At 44.9% G+C, this 25072-nt stretch overlaps 1 protein-coding gene and 2 long non-coding RNA genes across 3 annotated transcripts; 1 reads left to right on the forward strand and 2 right to left on the reverse strand.

Annotated features, from left to right (window-relative positions):
• Positions 1 to 5947: 5947 nt before the first annotated feature.
• On the forward strand, positions 5948 to 12411 carry LOC134456295 (uncharacterized). The gene is made up of 3 exons (XR_010036300.1): positions 5948 to 6108; positions 11705 to 11809; positions 12195 to 12411. It is a non-coding gene; the product is annotated as an uncharacterized LOC134456295 (long non-coding RNA).
• LOC134456384 (uncharacterized protein K02A2.6-like) lies at positions 8111 to 10576 on the reverse strand. The gene has a single exon (XM_063207748.1). It carries the CDS (start codon positions 10574 to 10576, stop codon positions 8111 to 8113), a length of 2466 nt encoding a protein of 821 aa, XP_063063818.1.
• Positions 12412 to 15668: 3257 nt separating the features above from the next.
• Positions 15669 to 18650, reverse strand: LOC134456297 (uncharacterized). The gene is made up of 3 exons (XR_010036301.1): positions 18155 to 18650; positions 17156 to 17232; positions 15669 to 16722 (listed from the first exon to the last, which is right to left on the reverse strand). It is a non-coding gene; the product is annotated as an uncharacterized LOC134456297 (long non-coding RNA).
• Positions 18651 to 25072: the final 6422 nt, after the last annotated feature.

Below are 25072 nucleotides of genomic sequence, written 5' to 3' on the forward strand. Positions count from 1 at the left end.
ATGTACCAATATCCTGGAATGTCCCGCAAAACATTATAATGACATCAGGGGCCGGATAAAACGGCCTCAAGGGCCCTCGAGACATAGGTTCCCTACCCCTGGTTTAATGGTTAGTGATTCTGAAAAACACCACTGGGCAGCGTGAACAAACATACACACAGACACACACACACACACACACACATTTTAGTAAAAGGCCAAAAAATGCCCTAGGGCCCCCAACAATCCCGTTGCCTAGGGACCCCAAAATCCTAGAAACAGGCCTGCCGACCCCCCCACTCCCTCCCACCCACCTGACCTCACCCCACCCCACTTGAAATTGACTGGGGCAGCTCCCGACCTGATCACTGGCATTTACATATTAAAAGCTCTCCTAAGAAGGGGATGGGAGGGGGGCATGGGGGAGCCGCAAATGCTGTGGCTTGAGGTATGAGGCAATTTAAGGTGCAAAACTCATCCACAAATTCCTCTTTTCATGCAGTGCTTGGTTTGACGTACTTTGCGAATCTGGGTGTAAAAATGGGCCTAATTGGTCTATCTGTGAGAAGACAGCCTTCACTTGGCAGAATTAACAGGTGGTCATACATGCAGTTTGTAGCCTACCAAGATGACTAATCTAAAGTACTTCATCTCAAACTTCGGAACTCAATTCTTCTGAACTCCCAAATTAGCAGCTCTCTTGCTCTCTCTACCACAGTCTCAGTCTTTCTCTCTCTCACACACATACACACGGGCATGCTCGTATAATGTGAACAGAAAGTGAATGATTTATGTAGATTGTAAACCATACACTGAACATTGTATTATTTAACTCAGGAAATAGACAAGATATTATTCGATTTTTTGTATAAATTTTTAAAATGTAATGATAATGAGGATAATATGATGACTGGAGACTAATGCATTTGTCTTTTGGAACTATTCAATAAATTTGATATTTAAAATTTGTGCAAACCTTTCATTATTCTTTTCAACATTTTTCTTTTTTTCCTGTGGGTTTTTTCATTCAATAAAACATTGAATAGACCATCGTTTTCACTGACTGTTTTTTTCCTAATGATCACAATTAAATGTGAACAGCATATCCAATTTGTACTGTCTACTTATTACTATGAATTCAAAACTTATCTTTATGGTTGCGCTTATATCACATACAGATCCATGCCAAAAAATTATCTCTATAAATTACCTCTGCTTCTGTTAAGAAGGCTCATTTTGTCATTACGGTTGTATCATCCTCGCATTCCTTGGTTTAGTGTCCTAACTGATAGTCCCATTCATTAAGTTTTCATTTATTAGATTTCCATTGACAAACTTTGTGTGAAAGAGAGAATGATACGGGGCACTGGTATGCATTATGAGTTGGTTTGACTGTTAGACCCTAAATATTAAGGGATTTTGGAATAGATAGACGAGAGAATGATGATTTGGTTGACAGGGACAATCAGAGAACAGTAAACTCTGCGAGACCTACACTGACATGTGGTCACGTGTTGATTTTACGACTAAATATTAAGGGATTTTTGTTTGCACAAAATTGAATGTTTTGCGGACATATGCAATTTTGGCTTTTGCCTGCTTTTCTTGTTGCGGTTGATATCATCCTTGCTTTTCTTGATGGCATTCATCTCGCGCACCAGCTCAGTGCTCAATTCACCTCGCGCACCTTATGGCAGGCCGAACAATAGCAGCGAACAAACAAACAAACGAGCAAGCAGCGAACAAAGAAATCAACACACAACTTGGGCGAGCAGCACATAACCTCCTTGGTGGAGGTAATTAATGTCGTACAGTGAAACAAAGTGGGATTCACTCAGTCACCAGGCCCGTTTCAAGGTATTTGGGGGCCCAAGGAAAAGAGAGACTTGGGGCCCTTCTCTTCTTTTTTGACTAATGACTTCCCCTCAAGAGTGAGAGCGATATTTTGATGGCAGTATCATTGCACTTTTCAGTCACTCAATTTAGGGAGGTTTTGCCTCACTCACCAAGTTGTCATTACTATCATTTGAGTACAAGTATGTGACAAGTCCTTACCATGGGGCCCCCTTTTCATGTTGGGGCCCTAGGCAATTGCCTAGTTTGCCTGCCTGGTTGTGACAGGCCTGTCAGTCAGTCACTCACACACACACACATACTTTCACATGCGCATACAAACCCTCTCACACACCCTAACACATGTCCGTGCGTATTTCTTATCCCCTCATACACAAATGAACACAGACAGAAAGACAAAAACTAACTCATGTACACTACAGTACATGCATGCACACACGTGCGCGCGCGCGCACACACACACACACACACACACACACACACACAGACACACACACACACACACACACACACACACACACACACACACACACACACACACACACACACACACACACACACACACACACACACTCACACAGTTAAGTACAGAATATGGACAACAGCATACAAACACACAAACACACACAATTGCACACTGTTTCGCACATGACCCTGCTGCACACAGAAAGACCGACATACACAAATACACTCACCTATACAAACACACACACACACACACACACACACACACACACACACACACACACACACACACACACACACACACACACACACTCAAACACACACACTGCATTGGGGCCAGTGGGAGAAACACTGCACCCTCGTAAATTTAACCAGAGGGGGGATAGTGTGTGGTGTGATTTACGGGGACGTTTTAACCACTATGGAGGGAAGCCTCCACCACACTCCTTCTCCCCAGCTCAGCTCAGCTCGGCTCGGCTCCGGCTCCCCAGCCCCTCTCTGGCCCAGGGCTGGACTGCTACTGAAATACGGTCCAGGGCATTATTGGCATTGACTAGCTACCTGCCCATCCCACCCCAGCTACACTATAATATGGGTCCACTGTCTATATATATTAAAGACGCAACAAATGGCCCGCCCCATCTACATTTAGGGCTGGTCTCTAAGGAAAAAAATCAAACCGAATAAATAAACAAATAAATAAATAAATAAATTGGTCTGAATGAGAAAACAAAAGCAACGGCCCATGAGGACGGTTGGCCCAGTGGGAAAATGCCCTGTATGCCAGATGACCAGTCCAGCCTAGCTATGGCCTGTGGCTCCATGCCAAGCCATGAGATGAGATTCACACAATATTTACCATCATCTATTTTTTTACTGACAGGCTCCGGTGACTCGGCGTATTTTAATCCTTACAGTAACTCTTAAAGTAGAGATGTACTCTAGAGCCAATCAGAGCAAGAGCGAGAGCTGAGCCCCTGTGAAATTAAGTGTGATGTGATCAGCTGACACAGCATAAAAAAGGGCCATCCCATCACACACACACACACACACACACACACCAGACTATTTGTCAGGGCTTGACTTTGGCTGGGTGGGTTATGGGAAGGGGATAGTAAGAGGTACAGTGTGTGTCTGTGTGTGTGTGTGTGCGTGTCTGTGTGTGTGTGTGTGCGTGTGTACGCGCGTTTGTGTGTGTTTGTGTGCGCGCGCTTGTGTGTATGTGCGCCCACGCTCGTTCATGTGTGTTGGGGGGCAAGGGGTTGGAGTATGGAGAGAGAACAGTTTCAATATTAAGAAATGAATGTCACACCACTCACCAATATATTCTGTGATCCACAAACAAATGTAATAACATTCGCAAATATAAATCATACATTTCATGATCCAGAAACAAATGTAACAACATTCACAAATACAATTCATGATGTACAAATGAAAGTAACCCCATTCACAAATGCCAACGCAGTTCCATTTATTTGCAAACCGCTCAACATGCATTCACAAAACCCTATACATATTCGTGACTTCCTTTGTATTTGTCAGTGGATTTTTGAGACTGTCCAGACAGGATTTGACACGCAAATGTGCTCAGCCAATCACATCAGCCGGCGTTCGAGCGTAAGGTTGAAGACATTGCGCTTCTATTACGCAGAGAAGGCTACTAGTGCGAAGCCACCATAGATCTGTATAATACACCGATCCGAGGAAATAACCGGAAGTAGAGGCATAACTGAAGTGCCTGTAGCAACCCAATGTAAGTAGCTGCCGGATGTGAGTGCCCGGATATCCGCCCGAGTATTTGCATGCATTTGCATTCATTTCCACCATCAGGAATGCTTTGCGGTACCACAGCTACCCTATGTGAGTCGCGCTGTGTCGCCTGACTGTCCCTTCTATAATATGATTGTAGCCTACCGTAACAGCTCGGCCTCGGCCCCCGCCGCAAATATCCACCACACCACCACGGGTCCTCTGGTGTTGTGACCGTTTTAGGATCTTTTTTTCATATCCAATACTTGCACATTAAGAGTGACAATTCCATCGTGGATTTTTAAACGATATGTGCGAATGCAGTCATTTTGAATTTAGGGTGGCCAAACCATGCAATTTCATGAAGAACGTGCATCACATTATTTAAACAGCTCTTGTAAACAGTTATCCTGAGTGCTCGTGTCTTTTTGGAGATCGGAGGCTTGATGAGCAAAGAGATGGGAGAGAAATTAGTTGTGCGCGCGCACACACTTCTGCACAATATCCACCGGACACGAAGTTACTGGCTCCAATATTTCAGCGTCCCGTTTGATTATGTACTGACACTTTTAAGTTTACGTAGCACAATCGAATGAATAGGCTATGTCTAAATTATAGGCTCTAGTCTCCAATGTGCCTAGTTTCACGTGTTGTTGGCATCACCAAATAATCTGCACAATATGCGGCATAACTTTTCGAGTGCAAGGCCTACATTTACACCGGGTAAAGTATCGAGCATGGTCTGTCCCTTCAATAATATTAAGAGTGTCTCGTAACAACTCTCGGCCCCCGCCGCTGCCGCAAGTAGGCCTATCCTCCACCACGAAGGTCCTCTGATGTTGTAACCGTTTTAGGATATTTTCATATAATACAGAAATAAGAGCGTGCGCGCGCGCCTCTGACTTTATCTAGACACGGAGGCTCCAATATTTATATTCAGTATCAATAATAGCCTATGGCACAATAGGCTATGCGGCATGGTTTCGCGTGTTGTTTTTGCACCACCGAATAATAACTACACAATGTAATAATAACATAAGGTAAGGAGTAAAACTCAGAAACTTCCCGAGTGCTAGCTACATTTAGACTGGGTAAACTCGTGACTTTAATGCCTTCCGAAACGGGCTATTCCAGTGTCTGTGGCAGTGCATCTATTTTAGACTATAGTCTTGTGCAAAACTTTTTATTTAACATTGCGAATGTGCAGGATGATTTGCGTAGACACGCACGTGCTTCAGAGCAGCTAGAACTGTGCAAGGTGACTGCTGCAGTTTTCAGCTCAGTCCTCCTGGATAATAAAAACAAAATAGGCTAATGCCGACGATAAAGTAACGCCGTTATCTTTTGATGGATTCCCTTTGGGTGCCCGGTTGAGACAGTTTAATTTTCACACCCAAATCAATTCGGTTTTAAGTTATAAGTTCATTTTATTAATTTGTTTTATTACTAATTTGATGTTATTGGTCACCTGGCCTAGGCCTATTCTTTTGATTGGGAGATCAAGGAACTTTCTGGTGTCGCCGAAACGGCGATGTGCGGTGGGCTCTTTACGCACGGCACCTATGTCCCTTCCATCTTCAGTCAGACTCAAATCGGACCGAAATCATGTAACTGAGGTTAAACTGTCGTAAATACACGACCGAAAGCGAGTAGCTGAGGTAAAATAGACGTAAATACTCGGGCGGATATCCGGAAATACTCGGGCGGATATCCGGGCACTCACATCCGGCAGCCTACTCACATGGGGTTGCTACACCGCTCCCTGACGTAAACTCGGAAGCGCATGAAATTACTGACTTTCACATCATCTTTGTACAAATATGTCTGGATCTGGACCAACGTGTGCCGTAATCGGATGTCACAACAACTGCAGATAGCTAAAAATGTGGAAAAAGAGTGTATGTGCACTTCATAGTCCACAGTTTAAAGAAGATTGTCCTTGCTGTGTGCCCTACGGTGTACACCGCTTCCCCGGCCGTGCTGAGGATGAAGACATTCGCAAGATGTGGATTAAAAACGTACACCGAAAGGACTTTGCCCCCAAACAAGTATTCAAGGGTATGTATTTTTATTTCTAGGTGGTTAGTGTTGTAAAGGATCTCCTTGAGGCCTTTTAGATTAATGTCGTTTATTACTGGCAGCTCGTCAAAACACACGTACAGTACAGTAACTTACTAATAACGGAATGAAGTCCAATGTCATGCGCATCACAGGTTAACGTCCCTGAGTTATTACCGTATATCTCATAGTAGATGCGCAGGGTCATCTATTACCGTATATGACATCTCCCCCTTCAAAATGGATAATTACCCTTAAACAAACAACCCGTTGCTTACTTGTATTAAGAACACTTTCATTTACATTTACTGTAATCATTTCAGCTGTTAACATTAAAATCAATATTAAGTCATTTCTATAACCTCTGTTATACTCAATCAATATAAACTCATTTCTAGAACTTCTGTTATAAAATCATCTCAGCAGGAACTTGGATCAGCATTCACAACAATAATGCATTTCAATACAATTTTCACATTGTTTTCATTTTCACATTTCAGTCTCTTGTTTCTCCTCTTCTCACTTTCCCCCTTTTTTTTTTTTTTTTTTTTTTTTAATAATACCCCCCCAAAGGCCATAGGTTGTCTACAGGTCAAGCCTGTTGACCGGTTTGCACACCCGTCCAGATCTGGTCACAGATTGACCGGGCATGAGGCTTGCGGGTGGAGCCACACTCTGACTGGCGGGGACTGTCTCTGTCACGTCAGAGTGTGTAGCTGTCCCAGTGTTCTCGCTGGGTGGCTGGGGAACCGGCTGAGGTTGTAGGTGGCGGCGGTTCCGCCGAAGCTCAGCTCCCTGCTGCGTCCTGATGACGAAGGATCTCGGAGTGCTGCTTTCCCCCGAGACCACCGCTGGCTGTGACCACGATTTCTCGTGATCCAACTTGGACCTCACCACGTCCCCTGGCTGCAGGACAGGTAAGGGTCGGGCCCCGTGGCGGCGGTTGTAGTAGTAGGCCTGCTTGGCCTTCTCTCTGTCGTCCTTCTCCTGCACTGCTGCTCTGCTCGGCCACTGTGGTTGGAGATTCTTTTCCAGCATGGGGAGCGTTGTTTTGATCTTTCTCCCCATTAACAGCTCCGCAGGGCTGTAGCCGGTCGAGGAGCACGGAGTGGACCTGTAGATCATCAGCGCCAGCACTGGATCTGCTTGCCTGAGGATCTTCTTGGCTGTCTGCACGGCCCGTTCTGCATGGCCATTGCCCTGCGGGTGATGAGGGCTGGACGTGCAGTGTCTGAAATCAAACTGCTTCGCAAAGTCTTTAAACTCAGCACTACAAAACTGCGGCCCGTTATCACTCACTACTTCGTCTGCGATGCCAAACCTAGCAAAGACGGCCTTGAGCTTAAGTATGACATGTGCACTGGTAGTGGATGGCATGTGCAGTATCTCTATGAATCTAGAGTAATAGTCTGAGATGACTAGGAAGTGCTGGTGGTTGTACTCACATAGATCCATTCCGATTCTCTTCCACGGACGATCTGGAAGTGGTGTAGAGATGAGTGGCTCTCTTTGCTGTGTACGCCTCTCTCCTAGGCACGCCTGGCAGGAGGACACCAGGTTGCTGAGCTCTGTAGCGAGACCGGGCCACCACACAGATGAGGAGGCTCTCTCCCTACACCTGATCAGTCCTTGGTGCCCGTCGTGGATCCTATGGATGATCTCGGTCCTCATCCGCTGCGGGATCACGATTCTGCTTCCCCTGAGGACCAGGCCATTGTACTCTGACAGTTCAGCTTTTACTTGTGTGTAGTGTCTTATACTCACAGGCACCTTGCGGCTGTGCTCCGGCCAGCCTGACCGTATGACCTTGATGAGTGACTGCAGTTCGGCATCCTCTGCAGTCGCCTTCCGAATCTCGTCCATCTTGCTCGGGCTAGCAGGGATTTCCCCCACTACACTGGCAACATAACAAGCCACCTCACTCTCAGTGTCCGGCTCAGCATGCTTGGACAGCGGGCTGCGAGAGAGTGTCAGTGACGACCAGAGTTTTCCCCGGAGCATACTATGCCACGGGACTGAATCTCATGAGCCTCATGAGAAGACGCTGGCACCGCACAGGCACGTTGTCCAGGCTGCGGCTGTTGATGAGCGGCACAAGCGGCTTGTGGTCAGTGACCAGTTTGAATGTGTCCATGCCAGTGAGGTACCTGTCAAACTTCTCACACGCCCACACGCCAGCCAGACACTCCTTTTCAATCTGGGCGTAGCGTGTCTCCGCGTCGGTGAGCCGTCTGGAACAGTAGGCGACAGGTTTCCACTGCTGCCCATGGAGCTGGAGGAGGACTCCTCCCAGTCCATAGCTGCTGGCGTCAGCAGACACGGCCGTGGGCTTGCTGACGTCGTAGTAGGCGAGGACAGGCGCCGTTGTCAGTAGTTGTTTTGTGTGTGTGAAGGCTTTTTGTTGTGCGTGACCCCATGTCCATGCATTTTTACCTTTCAGGAGCTCGTACAGTGGCTGCGCCACTGTGGACAGGTTGGGGATGTACCTGCCAAGGTAATTCACCATGCCGAGGACCCTCTTCAGCTCCGGCACGTTCGTCGGTGGTGGCAGCTGCTCTATGGCCTCGACTTTGCCCGGGTCAGGCCGAATTCCCTCTCCGTCGATGAGATGCCCCAGGAAGCGCAGCTGGTGCTGTCTGAAGGAGCACTTGTCGCGGTTCAGCTTCAGCCCGGCCGCCTCGATGCGCTGCATGACCTTCTCCAGACGCTGGTCGTGTTCTCTCACCGTGGCCCCATAGACGAGCACGTCGTCCATGAAGATCTCCACTCCTTCCAACCCCTCCATCGTCTCCGTCACCTTCCTCTGAAAGATTTCGGGAGCGCTGGTTATCCCGAACGGCAGCCTCTTGAATTGGAACCTGCCGAACGGGGTGATGAAGGTTGTGAGCTTATAGCTGTCTGGGTGCAGTGGGATTTGGAAGAACCCACTGGCTGCATCGAGCGTCGAGAAGACAGTGGCACCGCTCAGCTTTGCTACGATCTCATCTGTGGTAGGCATGATGTACTGCTCTCTCTTAACAGCTTCATTCAGTCTTTTAAGGTCAACACAGATGCGTGCTTTACCTGAGCTCTTCAGGACCGGCACCATGGGCGCACACCAGTCGGTAGGCTGCGTCACCCTCTCAATGATGCCGTTCCCCTCCATCCGCTCCAGTTCCTCTTTAACCTTCTGCAGCATGGGTATTGGCACACGCCTGGCAGTGTGAGTGGCGTACGGCTGAGCATTTTCTTTTAACTGTATTCTTACAGGGTCAGTCTTTAAAGTGCCATGCTCACCGAATGCCTGCAGGTGTCCGGCGCTGCTGCACGCCGCTTCCTCCACTCTCCTCACCAGGTTCATCCTCACAGACAGGGGCCTGCTGAGGAGGTTGCTGACTGTGCGGCCTCGGACAACGTAGGCTGTGAGTGGGTGTCTTCTACCTTTGTAAGCCACAGTGCTTTTGATCTGTCCAATGCACTGCAACTCACCTCCTGGGCTATCCAAGTGGATGTCTGCAGGCCCAAGTGGTGTTTTTGGTCTGAGTGAGTGGTAGGTTTCCTCGCAGATGACGTTCACGTCGGCCCCCGTGTCGATCTTGAACTCAACTGGAGTGGAGCCTACCCGCAGCTTGACGATCCACTGCTCCGGTGACCCCTCGGCTGCTCTGCTCACTGCCCCCAGGTAGTATGTCGGTTGGTGCTGCCGCGACTGCTGCTGCTCCGCGACCTCGCTCACCACCCTCCTGCTCTTGCACACCCGGCTCCAATGCCCCACTTTGTTGCACGAGTTGCATGTGGAATCTCGCGCAGGGCAGTTCTCCTCCCTGCTATGGCGCATTTTCCCGCACTTTCCACACTTGCCACCTCCATTGTTTCCCCCTTTTTGCTTTCTTTCGCCGAATTTCAAGTTCTTTTTGAATTTGTTGGTTACTTCGTGCACTAGCCCGGCTTCTGCCCCTTGCATGCTAACATGAGAGGTGACCTCCTCCGACTGCCTAACGGTTTCGATCGCCACGGCTAGGTTCAGGTTTTGCATTAACTGTAGCTGCTTCGACACCTCTTTGTCCAGTATCCCAACGACAATTCGGTCGCGAATGTTCTCTTCCCTATTCGCGCCAAAATCACAATGTTCTGCTAGCTCGTACAAAGCCCTTATAAAAGTCTCTGCTTTTTCCCCGGCTCTTTGAACGCGTTGATGGAAACATGCCCGCTCATGTATTACATTTCTGCGCGGCACAAAGTAGTCATCAAACTTGCCTAGCACACAGTCAAAGTCATTTTCATCTTCCCCCTCCCCAACAAACGTGAAGGACCGAAACACATTCTCAGCCTGGCTGCCCATAGCATAAATCAGGCTGCTAACCTGCACCGCGCCATCTTCATCTGCTAGTTTGGTAGCAGTTCTGTATCTCACAAAACGTTGCTTCCAGTCGGGCCATTCTGCTGGCTTGTCGAATGAGAAGTTGATCGGAGGGTTGAATTTTGCCATTTTGCGCTTCTGACACCATGTAAAGGATCTCCTTGAGGCCTTTTAGATTAATGTCGTTTATTACTGGCAGCTCGTCAAAACACACGTACAGTACAGTAACTTACTAATAACGGAATGAAGTCCAATGTCATGCGCATCACAGGTTAACGTCCCTGAGTTATTACCGTATATCTCATAGTAGATGCGCAGGGTCATCTATTACCGTATATGACAAGTGTAGTTAAGTATTGTAAGCCAGTGTCTATGTAACATAAACTGGTGGCAACAATTATTTCGCTTGGCTAGCTAACGCTAGTTACGATTATTTAGCATTCTTTCATTAAGACCTAAGTTTCCCCAGGAGTGGGAAGAGCACCATTAGCCCCATGGTTATCTGTGCTGTGTGTTATGGTACATTTGTGTGCTTATGTTCGATTATTTGTGTATGTGTGCCCTTTGAAATGAAAATGTCACCCTGGCAATTTAGCTCATTCTTTTGTTATGCTAGCGGAGTTTTGGCTAAGCTAGCCAGGTTGTGTGACTGACTTCAATAAGAAGTCAGGCTAGGTTTTGGTAGCACCATGAGCCCCATGGTTATCTGTGCTGTGTGCCATGGTACATTTATGTGTTTATTTACGATTATTTGTGTATGTGTGCCCTTTGAAATGGAAATGTGACCCTGGCAATTTAGCTCATTCTTTTGTTATGCTAGCGGAGTTTTGGCTAAGCTAGCCAGGTTGTGTGACTGACTTTAATAAGAAGTCAGGCTAGGTTTTGGTAGCTTTTGTTTTGTTCATAACCTAGCCCAATTTTATTTTCATCTCATAAATCGGCCAGCATGTTTGTATTTGTAATAATGTTTGCCATTCTATTGGAAATAAAGTGGTGGGGACAAGCTAGTTTAATCTCAAAAGTGGTAGGCCTATGGACATGTCCCCCAACACCCAGACTGAAAATTACACCCAGACTGAAAATAACCTTTCCTCAACAAAAGATAATTTTCGCTATCCAACCTCAGTGTACATGTCTTGCTTTGTCCTGTATTTTGTCTAATGTCTGTGAGAATGACTGCAGCCATGGCAAAGATAATTTTCTGTTTCATGTGTAACAGACAATAAAGTTTTATCTAATCTTTCCCACCCTCCTTAGGTGTGTGGAGTACACTTCCCTGACGGCAGACCAACGCAGGAACACCCATATCCCATAATATGGGATCATGGGTTCATATCCCATAATATGGGATATGAATATAGTGTAAGTTTACATGTATATAACAAATAACTTAAGTGCTTTTTTCTTAATTACCTTAACCATATGTTGTTAAAGTACTTTTGGAGCGATTTGCCTCCAGACGTTAGACTCTCTCCCATCTGCCACTTTTTAATCTAGGCTAAAAAAAAATAATAATGAAAAAATAAACACACACATTTTCTTAACTTAGTTATTGACTCTTAGTTGTTATGTACCTACATTGCCTTTCAACACTTGTCTTATTATTCCATGCAAGAGTCTACATCTGCTAATTGTAATATAATGCAATGTGAAGTGAGATTTAAAGTGTTCTGTAGGACAGTGGCGTTGTAATTAACTGTTTTAAAAGCTGTTGGCGTTTTTTGTTCCTTCTTATATTTATTCTCAGAAAGCACCATCATGTGGAAGACCACCCCCAAAGAGGAGATGTCTCCAGCCCCCAACAGAGAGACTTGGATTAATGTTGAGAGGATTATTGTTCAATACGGTGTAGAAACACTTGGTTCAGTTATATGTATATATCTATCATCTTTCAAGAAATCCTTCATCCCCTCAGCTGTGACCATACTGAACAAGAGATGAACTGTCCAGCTGCAGCATGCATGTATTGTGTGGTCTTGTCTTTTTTTTTTTTGGTCAAGCCTTGTCTAATGTCTGTGAGAATCACTGAAGCCACGCCAAAGACAATTTTCTGTTTCATGGGTGTAACAGACAATAAAGTTGTATCTAATCTAATCATATCAATGAGAATCACTGCACCTGACAAAGGTATGACATACTGTATACTGTAGGCTTAAGTGCTGAAGGAAAATGAATTAACCTGGCGGTTTTGAAATGTTTATTTACACAGTTATTAAAATGCATACAGATAGTGCATTTAATATAGTTCAATACTGTGTGCTTACTTGATGGTTTTTTATATGTGCTGAACTGAAAAACAACCTAGCTACTTGTGCCCAATATCCAACTGCAGCATTGTAGTTGCAGGTGGGGGGTGATGGTTGTTCAAATTTGACACACACCTTACATTGGTCCACTTTACAAATGGCCCCATACACTAAATGACTCTTGCTGGTGTGTTTTTTACTAGGCAACTTGTTATTAATGTTCTTCATGTCATTTCAATGCAGCTTTTTGTGAGAAATCTGGGCAGCCATGGCCTAGTGGTTAGAGAGTTGGTCTTTCAATCTAGGGGTTGCTGGTTCGAATCCCCCACGACCTCTCCCTACACCTCCATCCATGGCTGAAGTGCCCTTGAGCAAGGCACCTAACACCACATTGCTCCAGGGACTGTAACCAATACCCTGAAAAATAATAGTTGTAAGTCGCTTTGAACAAATGAAAGCGTCAGCGAAGTGAAATGTAATGTAATGTAAAATCTTGCTGCAGTGTGTTGTGGAATAGACACAGGAGCTGACCTGTGGTGTCCAGTCTTAACAGAGAGCTGGTGCCACTGTCACACATTCAATTTAATTAATCATTATCCCCCTTATATTGATTGGGAAATGTTATACTGGCTTTTTTTCATTACCTCCTGACTATACCAGACATCATTTTTATCATTACCTCTGCCACATAATATGTGATTGTCTGAGTTTTGCAGTCTTGTCTGTTTGTTCATCGCTGGGTGCACAGCTTGCCACTAAGGGGCGCCAAATCCTTACTTATTGCTGGAGACGCTACCATAAGGAGAGGACGGGAGGTGATGTCTTCTAAAAGGGCTGTGGTTAAGTAGCCTAAGCAACCCACTGTCTTAACACTGCCTCGAAATATCAGTTCTTGCAAGGCACGATTTACATGGTGAAATTAATGACATGTTGAGGCCCACAAGGCTTTATTTTATCAGTTAGAGGGACACTGTGCAGGAAATGGTCAAAAGAGTACTGCAACTATGCTGATCATTGAAACTGTGCTGCCTGTTGCCAAATTTGATCTTTTCATGAAAGTTTACTAAATAATAAACTCAGATTTTCTGTTATGGCCCAAGTACAGTCCTTTTTGCAGCTAAAAATGGCTATTTCAGGAAATTCAAAATGGCGGACAATGATGGAGGAGATCCCCCTTTGTATGTATGAAAAGTGCAATTTTTCCAGTCATAATGAATACTTAGAATTTGATGGTGGTGGTAAGTATTCATGAAAAAGGTAACATTAGTGAATGAGTAGCATGAATTCTGGAAATAAACAACTATAAATCTTGCAGTGTCCCTTTAATGACAGAGGTTTTTAAAAAAACACACACACACACACCTTTCTTTCTGATTAGGCCTAGCCTAGAGAGAGAGAGTTTCCCCCAGCACCTTAGGCCTATTGCCAAGGCAGCCACCTTGACCTGAAAAGATAAAGATTCCCTGTTGTTAACGTAGGCTTAATTTCTAAAGATATTGATATATATGCATGCCTGGTTTTAAATTAACAATCGGTCAAATGCTGGTGAAAATTCAAGTTCTTAATTCATTCGGCAGTTATATTTTCTTTGTTTTGTTTTTACTTTGTTGAAGTTTTTGCCTAGGCTACTGCTTAAACACTATAGGCCGATAACCAAAGTAGCATATTGTTCAGTTGTTGGTACTATAACTTAAACACATGCTGCTTTACCTTAATCAAAAGTCAAGCATTACACTTTCATACCAGCTTTGCAAAGCACTTGTTCCTCTACGCAACACACACACTACGGCTGTCTGCACACCATTTTATACACAAGACACTTTGTTCAAAAGTAAATTCTCAGAGTGTCATTGTGAAAACACGTCTGTTAAAAAAACAAAACACACTGGATGTATGACGAGATTTAGACACAGACAATAAAACACATGCACCGTTTTCAACCATTTGATGATCTGGCTATTAGACCCATGTCCCCCGGGCCGGCACTGTTGAGTTTCAGCAACTTCTGAATGTGTGCTCTGAGTATGGGGTTGAGTTTGATGTAGGCCTACAGTACAATGCAAAAAAGTGTTATGTTCAGGATCTTAAGTCTTGCCAACATTCTACCTGTCAGGGCAATCACTGTGTGTCAAGCAGTACAAAATATCTTGGGCATAGTATCGCTGACAAGTTGGAAGATGATGCTGACATGTAGGCCTACAGACAGGGACAAGTGTAGTGTATGCCAAACATGTTTGTAAGATTTCAAGAAGGTTACACAGGCCTGCACAAATAGTCAAAATGTCATCAACATGTTTTAATCAACCTGGAATTACATTACTCAAAATTTTGAAGCATTTTAACCTTCTTATTGCACGTTCAACATGAATTCGGACATTGGCGAGACGGCGGGTTCTTGTGACTTCATGTTCTGATAGTTGTGTACATCCACGTGTAAATGCTGGAATAGCCAATGTCACTCCTGGAGGAAGAACATCTCCAATTGTGAATCCCCGGTCTGTCAAAATCTGATCACCAGAAATCCACAGTTTAAGATAAAAGTGTCACTAGCTCTGCCACCAAACAGTTTTGACACATACATCACAAAACCATTGGGGGCTATGCAATAGAGCAGTGGTTCCCAACCTTTTTCTTAAGGGACCCATGTTTTTACTATTTTAAGCTTTGGTGACCCAACCACGCGAGCGCCCGCACGAGACGGAGTCACAAGATGCCCTCCGTTTCCTGCGAAAACTTATTTTAGTTATTTTATTGCTCAATTCGTCTTTGGTCAAATATAGAATAAATGTTTAATGTAGCACTTACAATTTGTTGCGTCTATGCATTTATTAGTTAAATGCTTTGTCTTTTATTCAACATGGGCTATATATATTTAAAACGAAACCCCTTAAAATCAAGAGGGCTCCGCGACCCCCTGTGGATCTTTGGCGACCCATAAGGGGGGTCCCGACCCATAGGTTGGGAACCACTGCAATAGAGGACTTTGTAGGTGTTGTGATGCTTATAGTTGCTGTATGTTTTTGCTCTTTTCCCCAAGTTCTTCGGTCTTTGGACAAATATTTCAGTGCAATCTATGATGCATGTTGCATTGGGATAGTGTTCAAGAAAACTTGAGGGTCTTACTCTATTCAGAGTGTCTCGAGGGAGCCAAAAAATAAGATTTTCCCTTGTGAAATTGGCAAGTGTTGCTCTCCACATTGCGGACATATCACAGGCTGTAGCCAAGCCGAAGCCTCATTAGGACCAGCACTTAGCTGTTCATGGACTGGTAATTTGAACGTCTTCGACTGTGGAAGAAAGCCAATGATGGTGTTCAAAAGTTGCCAAAAGCTGATGATGTCTAGTCCAGTGTAAAGTTTTGACACTTTATCATCCATGTCATGATCTGACAGTGATGGTGTAGGATCGGTTTGTGTGCTTGCATCTTTTGTTGACTTCATCGAACAACAATCATGATCACTACGCTCTGGCCACTGAGTGCCAACATCACATTGGTGTGGAGACAGACTATCCTCCAAGCTATGCCCTAGCCTGGTCCTGACCATCCCATAATACTACCATTTCATTTCGTATTTATGGTCTGGCATTTGTTTGCTCTGAAGCGATTGTAGAAAGCAGGAAGTTTGCACTCAGTTATAGTTTGAAATTATTGGACACCTCTCACCCAATCGCTGGCAGTTACTCAACAACAACATAGCGCAGACCAATGGCTCTGGCGCAGATGTGTACGTCATTGTCACGAGCGTTCTCCCCCTTTCGTCCCCACGTGGGGGGCGTATTCGATTATTGGCTGTTTTCTGGGGGGGCGTTGCAATCAAAATTCTACTGCTGCAAGCACTCCACAGAGAAGCACGGCCAGACTACAGTAGTGGAGCCAATCCTTTGGCGGAAGTACGTAGGATGGCTCGCGAGGCTAGCTATGCCCTACTTCGGTGTCAGAATCTGTCACAGGAGGCTCATCACATGGTCTCTCTGTTGGGGGCTGGAGACATCTCCTCTTTGGGGTGGTCTTCCACATGACGGTGCTTTCTGAGAATAAATATAAGAAGGAACAAAAAACACCAACAGCTTTTAAAAACAGTTAATTACAACGCCACTGTCCTACAGAACACTTTAAATCTCACTTCACATTGCTTTATATTACAATTAGCAGATGTAAACTCTTGCATGGAATAATAAGACACAAGTGTTGAAAGGCAATTTAGGTACATAAAAGCAGTGGCTTAAGGAGAGAAAGCATAACAACTAAGAGTCAAGAACTAAGTTAAGAAAATGTGTGTGTGTGTGTGTTTTTATTTTTTTGTTTTTTTTATTTTATTTTAGCCTAGATTAAAAAGTAGTGGCAGATGGGAGAGAGTCTAACGTCTGGAGGCAAATCGCTCCAAAAGTACTTTAACAACATATGGTTAAGGTAATTAAGAAAAAAGCACTTAAGTTATTTGTTATATACATGTAAACTTACACTATATTCATATCCCATATTATGGGATATGGGTGTTCCTGCGTTGGTCTGCCGTCAGGGAAGTGTACTCCACACACCTAAGGAGGGTGGGAATAAGATGAGATAAAAAAATATATAATTGGCTGTTACACATGAAACAGAAAATTATCTTTGCCATGGCTGCAGTCATTCTCACAGACATTAGACAAAATACAGGACAAAGCAAGACATGTACACTGAGGTTGGATAGCGAAAATTATCTTTTGTTGAGGAAGGGTTATTTTCAGTCTGGGTGTTGGGGGACATGTCCATAGGCCTACCACTTTTGAGATGAACCTAGCTTGTCCCCACCACTTTATTTCCAATAGAATGGCAAACATTATTACAAATACAAACATGCTGGTCAATTTATGAGATGAAAATAAAATTGGGGTAGGTTATGGACAAAACAAAAGCTACCAAAACCTAGCCTGACTTCTTATTAAAGTCAGTCACACAACCTGGCTAGCTTTGCCAAAACTCCGCTAGCATAACAAAAGAATTAGCTAAATTGCCAGGGTCACATTTCCATTTCAAAGGGCACACATACACAAATAATCGTAAATAAACACAGAAATGTACCATGGCACACAGCACAGATAACCATGGGGCTCATGGTGCTACCAAAACCTAGCCTGACTTCTTATTAAAGTCAGTGTAACCTGGCTAGCCTTGCCAAAACTCCGCTAGCATAACAAAATAATTAGCTAAGTTACCAGGGTCACATTTTCATTTCAAAGGGCACACATACACAAATAATCGAAAATAAGCACACAAATGTACCATGACACACAGCACAGATAACCATGGGGCTCATGGTGCTCTTCCCAATCCTGGGGAAACTTAGGTATTAATGAAAGAATGCTAAATAATAGTAACTAGCGTTAGCTAGCCAAGCTAAATAATTGTTGCCACCAGTTTACATAGACACTGGCTCACAATACTTAACTACACTAACCACCTAGAAATAAAAATACATACCCTTGAATACTTGTTTGGGGGCAAAGTCCTTTCGGTGTACGTTTTTAATCCACATCTTGCGAATGTCTTCATCCTCAGCACGGCCGGGGAAGCGGTGTACACCGTAGGGCACACAACATGGACAATCCTCTTTAAACTGTGGACTATGAAGCGCACATACGCTCTTTTTCCACATTTTTAGCTTTCTGCTGTTATTGTTACATCCGATTACGGCACACGTTAGTCCAGATCCAGACATATTTGTACAAAGATGATGTGAAAGTCAGTAACTTCATACGCTTCCGAGTTTACGTCAGGGAGCACTTCAGTAATGGCTCTACTTCCAGTTATTTATACAGATCTATGGTGGCTTCGCACTAGTAGCCTGCTCTGCGTAATAGAAGCGCAATGTCTTCAACCTTACGCTCGAACGCCGGCTGATGTGATTGGCTGAGCACATTTGTGTGTCAAATACCGTCAGGACAGTCTCAAAAATCCACACACAAATACAATGGAAGTCACAAATATGTATAGGGTTTTGTGAATGCATGTTGAGCGGTTTGCAAATTAATAGAACTGCGCTGGCATTTGTGAATGGGGTTACATTCATTTGTGCATCATGAATTATATTTGTGAATGTTGTTACATTTGTTTGTGGATCATGAAATGTATGACTTATATTTGCGAATGTTATTACATTTGTTTGTGGATCACGAAATATATTGGTGAGTGGTGTGACATTCATTTCTTAATATTGAAACTGTTCTCTCTCCATATTGGAGGCAATAAATTGAAAAAGCAAAAGATATGTCAGTGTTAAATAATGCCTCCTCCTGTTCCCAACCTGTCTGCCTGCCTGCAACACCCTTGTGTCAGCAGCAAGGCTGAGAGGAAAAGCCGGGTGGGGGGAAATGTGGCAAAAGGTGGCTTTTATCACTTAAGTGACATCCACTGTGTCTGTGCGTGTGTGCGTGCGTGCGTGCGTGCGTGCGTGTGTGCTGAGTACAAATTAGAATAAATATGGAGTCGAAAAATGCTGGCCTCTGCAGAGAAACAATATATCTGTCAACTTAATAAATAGATTCGGAACAGAGGGAGGGAGGCAGCACAGAGAGGGAAAGGGTGTGGGGTGCCAGAGAAAGAGAGAGAGAGAGAGAGAATTTGAGATTGACTCGCGTGTGTGCGTGCCTGTGTGCGTGCATGCGTGCCTGTGATGGTGAGTCCTGAGTGATTCCTAGGTTCCCCTCGTCTATTCCCTATTCCAATACAGCTCTTTTCTCCCTCTACTTCTTTATGGCCACATTCACACTCCATCACCACCCAAAAGGAACGGAAAGAATTCCGCTGTTCTGTTCTCCAGGGTTATGAGCAAAGACCCTTGCACACTACACACCCTCATTTATGCTCTCTCTCTCTCTCTCTCTCTCTCTCTCTCTCTCTTCCTCTCTCTGTCTCTCTCTCTCTCTCTCTCTCTCTCTTCCTCTCTCTGTCTCTCTCTCACTTACTGACTGGCACCCCACACCCTTTCACTCACACACACACACTCTCTCTCTCTCTCTCACGCACACACACATACCCAGCCACATAGCCACACCCTGCCACATAAGCCCAACACCTTGTCCCCATGCATTCCCTCCCTCACCCCTCACTCCTCACTGATTCCAATTCTAGGGTCCCAAAAACCCATTGTATTCACACCCATGTCACGCACGCACGCATGCGCACGCACACGCATACACACGCACGCACACACGCATGCACATGCGTGCACAAACACACACACACACACACACACACACACACACACACACACACACACACACACACACACACACACACACACACACACACACACACACACACACACACACACACACACACACACACTTACCAACATCCAAACCATACCTTCCCAGTCTGCATTTCCATGTCTTCCAAGAGCACATTTATCACTGAAGACAAGTCCAAACTAATGTTGTGTCGTTCGTGAATGAATTGATTTTTTTAAAGGGCTTAGATGTGAATGATGAGAAACGAATCCCTGCCGGGAGCCAGTCATTTTTTTTCTTCATTTGTTTTGAGCATGTGACCTTCACGTTAGTGCTTCAACTTCAACACTAGTGTCTCTACCGCAAAGAGAGGTAGGAACGGTCTTTAGAAAGTGGAGAAGCAGTTGTTGTTTGGACAACATGGGCCAGAGGTGACTTCTTAAATGCTTTCTTCTTAACACTGCATAAATATAAGAAACACTGAATGCAATTCTGTTCAGAAGTTTTTTTAATGGCTCTTTGAAAAGAATGAGCCTTTAAGATCCGGATCTCATCAAAGTGCCATAAATCTCATCTTTAGTCCAAACAATGCAACCCTTGGGACGAAGTCACACCAATGCCGTGAGCTGTCACTGGACGGAAGCGATTTTTACCGCCGTGGAGAAAATGCATGGAAACAGAAATGTCCTTCCACACCAAACGGCGGTAGTCGGGCAGTTGCGGCGCGGGAGCTGACTCCGCTCTGCACTGCATTTGGAAAATAGAACTCGAGTGGATTTTGGATGGCAGCAACCGGCGGTGTCCAATTCAAATGAATATACTCTGCTATAGCACACTCGCGTTGGCTGTAGAGGGGATTTTGAACAGGGCTGGCCCTGCACACCGACACTGTTGGTGTGAAAGGCAGAGTAGAGCACACCGGCCGAGATTAAGCAGAAAGTCGTCTAGCTTCCGTTCCGTGGCGCCTTGGTGTGAATTCAGCCTTACTGTACACTACTTGAAAAAAGAAAAGTGGGGCCTCCATGTGGGGCTTATATATGTTTATGGTTGTGGCTCACAGAACAATGCTGTTAAGTTCGGAACTAATGTGCTTTCCTGTGAAGCACCTCGGTTCATGCCATGCTCTGAACTTTTCACTATCTGACCATTGTGTAAACCGGATGAAGCTGTTGACATCCACGTTGCTGTCAAGGATCGCAGAGAAAATAACAACATATTATTTTTTCAGTTATTATTTTCAGTTCCCGAACACTCATAAGCCCAGAAGAACTTGTCCCTTTGTCCTTTTGCTGTCAGCTTCCCTGCTCATGTGAGCAGTACTGTTTCAGATCTGGCACTGCTCCCAAACACTCCTCAGTGGAACAGTGGAAAACACATAGGCTACTGCAATATGCATACTGGAACATACGGAACACGTAAACATTCATGCACATGCACACACACACACACACGCACGCACACGTACACACATATGCATGCACACACACACACACACACAGAGACACACACACACACACACAGAGACACACAGAGACACACACACACACACACACACACACACACACACACACACACACACACACACACACACACACACACACACACACACACACACACACACACACACACACACATTAAAAGCACATGCAGACACCTCCACGCCCAGACACCTGCACATTTCCACACACATACTTTGACACACACTTTGTCTCACACGCACGCACGCCTGTGCGCGCACGCGCACACACACACACACACACACACACACACACACACACACACACACACACACACACACACAGACGCGCACCAGCACAGCGTGGTGTGGAAAACCCTTAAACTGACGAATTACACCCTCTTAGCTACATTAGGGCCCACTATTTACTCAACTCAATTACAATAATGTCCTCATTTCACAAGGAAAAAAAGAGAAGCCGTTTCCTCTGTTTCCCGTCCAAGTGTAATGCCGCACACTCACTCGGCTGGCAGCTCATTGGCAAGACCATTCATCTGAGGAACCTGAAGAGTGGAGCACTGCATTGGAGAACACATTAAACACTAAAGAACCGTCTCTCTGATGAAAGCCAAGAAGCCAAGTCAGAACAAAAGGAGCATCATGCGCTTGGAAGACAATGCGTTATATTGTTTTTTCCCCTCAAAAAGCTTCAGACACAAAATACAGTCTTCCTTCTCCTCAGCGTTTTCTCTGTAACGTGTTAAGTGCGCAGTCTTTTGTCACTGTTGATGAATAAGTCCCTTTTAGGGATTTTTTTTTTACAAGCGTTTGTGTCTTGTTGTCTAATTTGCGAGCACGCTCAGTAGGTCTCTGTGTGTGGTGTGTGTGTATGTGTGTGTGTATGTGTGTACGCGGTTGCTCAAGACCTCTGTGTCACCCACACACCACCGGTTGCCGTGGCGAGAGAGGCTCTAAATCAAAACAAATGCTGTCAACAAATGTTTTGCTCAGGTTTTGCTTGTATGTGTTTGTGTCCCTCGGAGGAGAAAGCTTGGTGATCAACAGACACACACCGCGTCGTGGAGGTCAAGGAAAATAAGTTATACTGCACGCAACACAATGTTTACAGGCTGTGTGTGTGTGTGTGTGTGTGTGTGTGTGTGTGTGTGTGTGTGTGTGTGTGTGTGTGTGTCTGTCTGTCTGTCTGTCTGTCTGTCTGTCTGTCTGTCTGTCTGTCTGTCTGTCTGTCTGTCTGTATGTCTGTCTGTCAGTGTGTGCACATGCATGTGCCTGCATGCGTGAGTGTGTGTATGTGAATGTGCAATGGAGAGAAAGGGTGTGTGTGTGTGTGTGTGTGTGTGTGTGTGTGTGTCTGTGTCTGTGTCTGTGTCTGTGTGTCTGTGTGTGTTTGAATAAGTGCATGTGTGTGTTTTATGCATGTGTGAGGGTGTTTGTGGGTGTGTGATGTGCGGTTTCATCTGGTGCTAATGTTCACTTCTCAATATAGATGCAGAAAACCACCACTGACACTGTGATCCAGAATGTACATGTGCTTCATAGCCCGGTAGTATTAACTAGCAAGGCCATTGTCAGTCTCCTTCCCTCCGCCGCTCTCGTGGTCTCTCGTTGTCTCTCGTGGTCTCCCGTTGTGGTATTCAGTCCTTGCCGTGAGCTTCAAAGACAAGAGTGTTTTATTTTCTTCCTTTTGACGACACGCTCATGATATAGTATTTTTGGAGTGGCTGCAATCGTTTTCAACACAAAGGCATGTCATTTGTGAATTCAAATGTTAAACACACACACACACGCGCGCACGCGGATGCACACACACACACACACAAATAGCATTTTCTAATAGGCCTATATTTTCTTCATGGTGATACACAATATATTTCAAGGTATTTTCATAGCATTTAAACCTCTGGACATACGTCAAATGCAATTGGCTGTCTTTCTGAAATAAAACCCTAATTGTTGGTGCACACTGTGCTTAAGGTTATTTCTTCTTTACGGGTCAAAAACACCCGTGGCTATCTAACCCTTGGTGGGAGAGCTGATGAGATTTTCTTGACCAGCGGTGGTCACTGTTAGCCCTTAATTGTTTACAGTGGCTGTGCCTGTGTCTCCTTTCTCTCCCTCGGTGGCCGACCGACCGTCACCGTAATGATGTGACCGCTCTGGTCCCCGACTGCGTTCCGCACAGCATGCCACACAGGGCTGCACTCCTCCCCTCTGCCCACCACACACACAGGCACACATACACAGGCAAACACACTGTAAAAAAACACATACACACCCAAAAGCATGCGCATGCACGCGTGCGTACCCCCACCCCCCACCCCCCACCCCACACACACACACAGACAGACAGACAGATACACACACACACACACACACACACACACACACACACACACACACAGACAGACAGACAGATACACACACACACACACACACACACTGCAATACACAGTATGGTTGGCGGGTACTGTATATCATTGCAGGGTGATAACTATCCAAACACTAAGCTGCTCTAAACCTATACTGAACTTTCCCTCTGAAAGTGAGCTGCCATGGTCACTGACAAGGCTGGAGGCAGACAGAAACCTATTAAATTGACAGTCAAGAAAGAGATGGAGGTCGGATGAGGGGATGGAGTGAAAAAAGTGTAGTAGATTAGAAGTGAAAGAAAGACAGACCAAAAAGAAAAATGTGCCCTGTAGAAACTATATCTGCCTTTTTCGCTTCTTGACAAAAGAATTCGCAGCACTGTTAGTGACTTTTAAAATGATTACAGGAATACTTGCTGACCTCGAAAAAGCATATAAAGAGCATGATTCATTTGTACTGCGTTCAAGCCTGATGGACACAAAGAAATAAGTTTCAATACATGCTCTTGAATGTCTCGTACTTTCCCATCAAGGACTGAACATCAGACTGAACTGCACACATGCAGACAAAGCCAAGAATGTGCAAACACCCCAGCCTTGTGTAGAGTACAACCACACAAGAAATATTATTTTCAGGGCCGCGGACATGACGGCTTTGGCCAAGCTCAGGACAGTCATCTGAGATGCCCCCTACTCAATCCATATGGCAAGGGGACTCTATTCAGAACCCCCCTCTCTGTGGGTCTGGGACAACTGACCCTTTTGTCCCTCCACTCATCTTCCCTGATTATCATTCCAGTATTCAACCCTTAGGCAGCACATATCCTCCATTTATTTATGCAGTATTGCTAATCAACTTAAGGTGGTGCGCTCATTCAAAGCACTGTCACTTATAATAACCCATGACTCAGACCAGAACTTTCCATGTCCTTCTCTGCACTTATCGTTCTTATTCTTCTGGTGCCAGCAGGAGAGAGAGGAGAGACTTGTGGTTTAATAAGTGTTTTGAGACTGTGGTGGATTTAAAAGCCATTACATATGGGCACATCTTCCCATATGGAGATGTCGGACACTGTAAAAGCTTTATGAGTGACGAGGAGAGAGAAAAAAGAAAACGTCTCACTCTCACTCACAGCTGCTGCAGTGTGCTTCATGCTACAGCTATTTTTTCTTTTTCTACAGTTCCCAACTTTTTCCAACTTGGGGCCCACAAAATATTTTTTACAAATATTCACAGCTCACCTCTGACTCAATAAACAATGCAACTCAAATATAAATAGTCAGCAGCAACACATACACAATATTATTTACATTTTTAGAAAAT

This window comes from Engraulis encrasicolus, chromosome 10, assembly GCF_034702125.1.
Source record: "Engraulis encrasicolus isolate BLACKSEA-1 chromosome 10, IST_EnEncr_1.0, whole genome shotgun sequence".
In the NCBI taxonomy this organism is placed as follows: domain Eukaryota; kingdom Metazoa; phylum Chordata; class Actinopteri; order Clupeiformes; family Engraulidae; genus Engraulis; species Engraulis encrasicolus.

Coding starts and splice junctions, on each gene's coding strand:
- LOC134456384 (XM_063207748.1), bottom strand. CDS start 10,576: ATGGCAAAATTCAACCCTCCGATCAACTTCTCATTCGACAAGCCAGCA.